The sequence below is a fragment of the Triticum urartu genome, chromosome 1, assembly GCF_003073215.2.
Source record: "Triticum urartu cultivar G1812 chromosome 1, Tu2.1, whole genome shotgun sequence".
Lineage (NCBI taxonomy): Eukaryota > Viridiplantae > Streptophyta > Magnoliopsida > Poales > Poaceae > Triticum > Triticum urartu.
Genome location: NC_053022.1, coordinates 360,292,969 through 360,300,588, shown reverse-complemented (window position 1 = coordinate 360,300,588; position 7,620 = coordinate 360,292,969). Strand labels below are relative to the sequence as shown.

Below are 7,620 nucleotides of genomic sequence, written 5' to 3'. Positions count from 1 at the left end.
CTTGAGAAAGTGCCCTTTTGCAAGACACCGAAAGCACTTGTCCCGCATCTCCGGCGAGACCTCCTTCCTCACCGGCGAGGGGCAGCGCGGAGCCCCAGCTGGCAGATCCGCACCCACCCTCCTCTTCCACAGGGTCTTCTTCGAAACAGGGGCCGCCTGCCATGGGGACACACGCCGGCAGGTCTCCGGCACGGCACCCTCCAGCAGAGGCGCGACCGGTGGCGCGCCGGGCGCCAACGGGCCAGCCACGTCCTCGGCAGATCTCTCGAAAGCCAAGGAGATCCCCAGACCAGAGACGACGGGCCTCTCCCGAGGGAACACGGAGTTGACGGAGCGGGGGCTCTCCGCCATGGCCAGGAAGCAGAGAGCGGGGGCGGAGAACAAAGGGGGGAGGTCGGGAGGGTGGGAGTCAATGCAAGAGCGCTCAAGTAATTTCGACCCCAACTCCCCAAGCGGCAGCCGCTCGCCGCCGGCGAAATGCTCACCTACCCCAGCGATCATCGGGGTTATCCTCCGCAGCACGTGGCGGTATCCCCCTTCTCTACCGCCGCCGCCCCCTTCACCGTGGACGGGCTCCATCCCGCGGACCAAACATTCCCCAGCCCTAGCCTCGATGCCCCCGGCGTCACTTCCCTCTACGCGACGGGCGAGTGGGGGAATGCGTCGTGGATGGAAGCCCCCGTGAGATACATGGCCCCGGACGCCGCCGCTTCCGCCTCACCAGGGTATACTGGTAACGCCTTTACCCTACACCAACTCCTGTTACTAGTGCTTTAGTGAACTTGTGATCGATAGATGCGGGAATTCCTTGGGGGTAGCATCTTCTGTTGGTCTGTTGTTCATTCTCGCATAGGTTCGTATGATTGTTAGGTGAACCGATGCAGTGGTTTGATCCATTGTTGAATGGCGAAACTAGCGGCAGTACCGTATGTGCACAATTGAAGATATGAAGGCGGATTGTACATGGTCAAACTAGCCTGTTACAGTTTTTCTTGCGTGCTTGTGCGGAATCAGAGTTAACTACATCACCTTCTGTTGCTGCCTTATGCCAGATCCTGTGATCAATGGACAATGGGGTTGGCTGCTGGCATATCTGAGAGCATGATTCCATTTTGACACCTTGCCATTTTGGCATCAGAGGCAGTCATATAAACTGTTTTTTTTCTTCTCTAAGAGCCGAGCCCTAGCTAGGCTACTTCTGTTCACACGCTAAAATTTTGAGAAGCATACTATACTCTGTTAGTAGGATTTTAACTGGATGGTAGGTATATGTTTGTCAAGTGTTGGATACTACCTTAGAGAAGAAAAGAAGATGCAGATCAATAAAGTTGCCGCAGTGGTTCCCAGAGTATGTGCCATATGGAGCACTATCAAAAACTTCACCTACAATATGCATGACATTGCAAGAAATAATGAAACCATCAGAATTTGATAGAACAATTGATTGGTTTTGTCAATCAAATACTCCCTCCGTCCCAAAATAAGTGACCCAACTTTGTACTAACTTTAGTACAATGTTAGTACAAAATTGAGTCACCTATTTTGGGACGGAGGGAGTAATATACTTACTGAAAATTGTATAACACACTAGCTGAGTACCGTTCTTTTGCTACGTATTTCATACGAAATATATAATAACAGAAAAAAAAACAATGTTCTGTCTGTCTTTATTCCTCTCTCTCTCTCAACTTGCCCTTTGTTCTGCTTCCGCCACGTGAATTACAACAGATCATTTTTTTCCCTTTACCCCCTCTTCGTCTGCCCTAGGCACAACCTTTGTCTCTGCCTCCATTGCAGCATCCCAGTTCCATGTCACGTCAATCGACACTGTTTTCAACTTTATCATATCCCTGTCACGGTTTCAGTCACTATGGTGGTGCATGGAGTGCCTTGTTATAATATGGATATCAAAGAAGAGATATGTCTCTATACTACTTCAAAAAAAGAACACCATTCCTTTCCTGCCAGACAGAGTGCTTCATCCAACCTTACGTACGTTCCCCACTCCCTTTTCCCTTTGATTTTCCCCCTCCTATCTCTGGTTTTTTCACCTGTTTTCCTTTAAAACCGTCTTAACTGTCCCATCTTTTATTGAAAAACCGAATAAAATCATATTTTTTCTGGTAAGCCAATAAACTCTTACCAAATAAGTGGTTTCTATTTAGATAATAAATCACGGGCAGAATTTTATGAACATTTATTTACACAATCACATTAATATGGGAAGGTAAATCATGGGCTAATGTACTAGAATATTTATACCCTGTTGCAACACACGGGCAATTATCTAGTAATAACCTAACAAACAGATAGTGTGTGCCATATTTATCTGCCCTCTCTGCTCACCCCTCAGAACTGCCTCCACCGTTGTGCACCACTGTGATAATCAACTCCAGCAAATCTCAATTGTGTTTCTTGTTGCTTCTTATAGTAGATTTCAGTGTATAAGAGGGCATGCGACATAGGAAATTATTAAATAGAAGTGGGGTGGTTGTAATCACACTTCACCAGGGATCAAACCCCAGGTTTGACGCCCTGTTTGTCTCATTAATGCTTATTTTTCTTCCAGTGGAAGGTGGCATCTCCATCGATACTGATTCCAGTGTATATTGTATACTCGGAATGTATAAAAAAGATAAAATTATTTTTTTGTCAATATTGAAAAAGATAAACTAACTTGTTAATAGTTCTTCATTTATGCTAGTTTGAAACGGTATTTTCTATTTTGGATGTGTGGGTGGTTAATAATTTTTTTAGCAGATAACTTTGCAAGAAGGTGGCCCATTTACTGCTATACATGTTAACAAACTTTTTGTGAAGAACATTTTATTTTGTGTTGGATCAGTTGAAGAGGATGAACTTCAGCAATGAGTAGTTGGACATGATAAAGCTTGGTTAATTGCAATGGGTGCATTATAAAAGGCTCTTGCTTGACATTTTAATTTATGTTGGATTACTTGGAGGAGATCAACTTCAGCAATGAATAATTGCACATAACAACGCTTGCTAATTGCAACGGGTGTATTGTAAAAGGCTCTTGCCTGATAAATAAACTAATTAAGTTAATACACGAGCAAGCAGAGCAACCCTCACCAATCCAGGAACTTGTCGAGAAAGTTCAGTCTACTAATGGTTTTGTACTATAAGTTCGCTGTCAGCAACAGAATGCCTTCCTAAGTAAACTGTTTGATCATATTGGTGCTGAAAATGCAGGACATTATCATCTGAATAAGGATCTTTCAGGCCCTGCGACAAGCCCCATTGATGTTGCTCCTTCATTTCCTGTTAAGAGTCTGACAAGTGAAATCACAGTTGGAAATATTTCCTGTCGAGCAGCAGAGGCAGAGAAAAATGCAAACACTCAAATACTTACAAAAGAAGGTCAAGAACACTCTCACTGCCATCCAGATGCTGAGGAGAACTTGTTGCAGATGTCTGACTCTAGCTCTAGGAATCAGGCCACATTCCTGAAGCTAATACACAATTTGTCAGTAGTGCTTCTGTCTACTTGCAATGGTGGTTCTTCGTTACAGGAATATGAAGAGAAGATTCTGAAATCTGTTATTCGAAATCTTAAAGCTGCTTCTTCCAAAGGAGGCAAGGTACTTTGCAAATGCCTTTATATCGCATAGTTATTTATGTCACAATTTTTAGACCATAGAAAAGCTGCCAGATTTATATAGAGCTTCACAACCTGAATATGCTACGAATATGTGATGATAACTGGTAAATTGTTGCAATCCAAAATACTAGACCTGCAATATAGCTCCACCAAAACAGGAAAATCAACTTAGACATACTATTACCGAGACGACCGTACTAAATTCAGATAACAAAATGTTTTGCTCAGCTACAACCGGAAATTGTAGTTCATGAAAATCAGTGTAACACTTGAGATGTTCTGATTAGAAGTTTGAACTCAGTGATGAAATTCAGATATATTAGTTTTATTAACTGATGGAAGATATGAAAGTTGTTAAAACACCCGACGTAACCGGTGCTTGTGATATGAGTATATGATTCATATTTACAGAAAATATGTCGTTAGTCATTACTTTCACTTCTTTGACCTGGTACATTTATCCTCCTGTACTAGTTCCCCTTCAAGTGGCATGCAAAAATAATGTTGCTTTTCAGACATTAAATATACATATGGACTGTTTGTTGGTTAGCTTTTACTCATTTCTGTTTTTCTGTCTTGTACAAGGCTACATTAAAAAGCGATGATTGTTTGAGGGACTCCGTTCAAATCAGTTGCTTGAGAAACAATTTGTTGGTGGCAATGCCTGAACACTCAGTGTCAGATTCAGAATTTAAGACATCTATTTCACAGGTAACTTTGGTCATATTTGGAATACATTGATTCTTAATTTGGACGAACAATTCTTTTTTTCGAGTATGAACCTCATGTATTCTTATGTTCAGGCTCTTTCTAAGCTCCCAGAGGGTAATATGCTCGATGATACTGAAGTTTCTCAAGTGTCAATTTACAAAAAATTATGGTTTGAAGCAGAAGCTTCGGTGTGTAAACTCAAATATGAGCTTCAACGTTCCCGTATGAAGCTTGCAACAATGGAAGTTTTCAGCAACACGCAAACAGGTGTAACGATGTGATTGTGAATTACTGTATTTGGATATTTATCGAGGTTCTCTATATGCTTCAATATCCTTACTTACCTATGTAACTTTTTTGGGTCAATGCAGTTCCAATTGACCCGTCAGAAAGTGAAAAAGCCTCCAGAGTAACCGTATCTGATGGCCAACCACGTAATCATGCCAAATATTGCAGTTCATGTGCTGCGACCTTGCAATGTCATGGAGGAGGTAGTGAGAGCAGTCAATCTTCTTCTCTGATAAATAGAGTGACAACTCAACATTCCACTTATGTTTTAGCTGCTCAAGTCCCGGCTGCTTCCCCAGTGCCTCCGCCGCCTGCATTGGTGTCACAGCCTTACACGGCCGCGCCCGACAATCCTTCAGAACCATACTGTGGTTACTGTCATAAGTTGGGGCTCACCCCTCATCCATGCTACAAGAAGAATGATCAAGGAGACAATATTTTTAGTGGCGCCTCTTCTCTGCCAGGTCCATGCCAGAGCTCCTCCACCGGCCAGGAGCTTCTCACTCAACCACCACCACCTCCTCCTTCAGATATATCATCTCCAGGGTCCATTATTGCTACAAATAAGAGCATCGTAAATGGTCTTGATGCTGAAATATTTGCTCAAATGAAAGTTCTGGAATCCCGTATTGATAATATAAGCTCTTTGGGTGAGAGTAAGTGTGAGAGGCAGCAAGAACCTAGCAAGGGATCATATCCCGTTGAAGATGATGTTTTGGCGAGGCTGAGAATTTTGAAGTCCCGCCCTGATTACATAACCTCGTTGGGTTTGGAAAGCAGCAACCATCAGCTAGACACAAGTATACATGCATCAGATGAGGTTCATGAAATGTTTGCTCGATTGAAAGTTTTGGAGTCCCGCATTGACAAAATAAGCCCTTTGGGTGACAACAAGTGTGAACAGCAGGAAAAAGGAAGTGAGGGATTATATCCAGTCGAAGATGCTGTTTTGGCGAGGCTACAAATTTTGAAGTCCTGTGCTGATAATACTTCTCTGGGTCTGGAAAGCAACAAACAGCAGCTAAATGCAAGCACGGACATATCAGATGAGGTTGAAGATGTTATTATGGCTAGGCTGGAAATTTTGAAGTCCCATCCAGATGTGGAGGCATCCTCCATTGAGGCTGTTGAAGGTGTGGAGCACCCTTGTGCTGTGGGGCTGCGAGTCTCTAGTCACCAGTTACTTCCATCGCCTGCTGCAGTGTTCGAGAAAACAACATTGCTATCGGCTACCGAACCACTAGAGGTCACTGGAGAGACTCCAGCCATCCTGATCTCGTCGTCTAACAAAGCACCACCTTTGTGTAGACTTAAAGATGCACCTTCAGTGATGGAGAAAGATCATTCAGGGTTGGCAGAGGAAGCTCTGCATTCTGCGCCGTTGTTAAGTGTGCCCCAAGAAGCCGGGGGCTTGGCACAAAAGACTGCAAAAGCTAAGCGCCATCCGCACGGGCCTACGCCAAGAAGATTTCGTCTTCCTTCCACCGTCAAAATAAAGTGTCCCATCTCAGAGTAGGGGGCACAGGCTATATTGCTTAGGAGGCTGGGCATGGTAAAGAAGGATGAAGTGGATGAACGTGCCATCGACAGATGTTTGACGGTCTTGGGGGGTTCTTTTCCTAAAAGCTTGCTCCAGGCTATTTTCTGCGGTTCAAACATGGTGAAGGGCACTCCTGGTGAGTTATGGGGTATCTCGGCCCGCGATGTTATCTTCTGATTTCCCCATCCCTGTTTGTGGTGCAACCTTGCCATATCTAGGGATCGTTGTAAGCCTCCTTGGTGAGTAGCTAGGTGTTGCTGTAGTGTTGTCTCTTGCTGGTGTCAAGGTAGGGCATTCGGACGGGTAGATGATTTCGTTGTAAACCCGAAAAACCATGTTTGGCCTCGAACTGTGGGGGAACTATCATGTTTGCAGGGCAGGGTCTGAAGCAAACCCCTGATCGCTGATCTCCTCTTCAGTTCACCGGCCGGTAAGACGGATTTCTGCCAGCGTTAGCATGTGCTCAAGGTGAACTTGTTCCATGATGGCTAATAGGCGATCAAACCAATCTGGAACTGTTTAAGCTCGATCGTGTTGCTCCGAAACGTTGAGGCAGATTTTTGATATGCTATTACATTGGCAGGAACCTGCCATACCTACTGCGCAGTCATTTTCGTTTCTCTGTTTGGTCAACGGATTGTGCTGTAGTGCGTATATCGGCTAGCTTGGTACATCACCTACTCGCACCTGGCACTGATAGATTAAACGAACCTGCGAGCCATGTGATGTTAGTTCTGAGAGTGAGAGGTACGTATGTACACAACGCACAGGATGGCTGCCGCTCGTTCACTTCGGCATGCACGTCAAGGTCAAGTGTCTGGCTCGGAGCCGTTTCAAGAGTCCGCGCGTACGTCCAGGTCTGGCCGGCCGGGGGACATATACACCGGACGTAAGGTACAACCGTGCCGTGCTTATACAGGCATACAGGGGTCAGGGTAGGCACAAGTGTACGTACGTACTATAGAACACATATGCACAAGCATGCAGCGTGGTTCGGTGCAGGCCAAAAACCAGAGGGGAATAATAAGTCAACACGGTCAATGTTGCAGTCGCGGCAGGCAGGCTGTGCTCCCGGCGGGTCCGCGTGCCGACCGGCCACAGGTCGACGCCAGTGGCAGTACCGCAGCAATAGACACGGTGCATGGGTGGTATCTTTATCCTGCCCGCAGCGGCAGCTAGCGCGCGCGGCAGGTACGTGCGTCAGTCAGTACGCGCAGCTAGCCCGGCCCGGAGAAGATGATGCACATGCAGCGGCGTCGGCCTAGCTCAGTGTGGATCGATCCCACGCCTCCATGTGCAACATGCGGTGCGTACACATCCCTCCATGGCAAGTCATGGAAGGCTGATGTGATCCTCAACCAAAAAGAGGAAGGCTGATGATGGTGATGCACCGGCGGCAGCGAGCGTACGTAAGGGTAGCTATAGGTAGGATGCTCCATCCATCAAGTTGAACGTACGA

The 7,620-nt window shown here is 45.6% G+C and overlaps 1 protein-coding gene across 2 annotated transcripts; it reads left to right on the top strand.

The window, feature by feature from the left end:
* The first annotated feature begins 331 nt into the window (after nucleotides 1–331).
* On the top strand, nucleotides 332–6,688 carry LOC125512349. 2 transcript variants are annotated; one of them, XM_048677446.1, is made up of 6 exons: nucleotides 332–733; nucleotides 3,214–3,602; nucleotides 4,208–4,333; nucleotides 4,426–4,600; nucleotides 4,705–4,824; nucleotides 4,894–6,688. In XM_048677446.1, the coding sequence occupies exons 1-6, from the start codon at nucleotides 478–480 to the stop codon at nucleotides 6,135–6,137; spliced, it is 2,310 nt and encodes a 769-aa protein (XP_048533403.1). In that variant the 5' UTR covers nucleotides 332–477; the 3' UTR covers nucleotides 6,138–6,688. The 2 variants fall into 2 exon arrangements, with proteins under 2 accessions (XP_048533403.1, XP_048533400.1); XM_048677443.1 differs by having other exon boundaries at nucleotides 334–733; nucleotides 4,705–6,688.
* The last annotated feature ends 932 nt before the right edge of the window (nucleotides 6,689–7,620 follow it).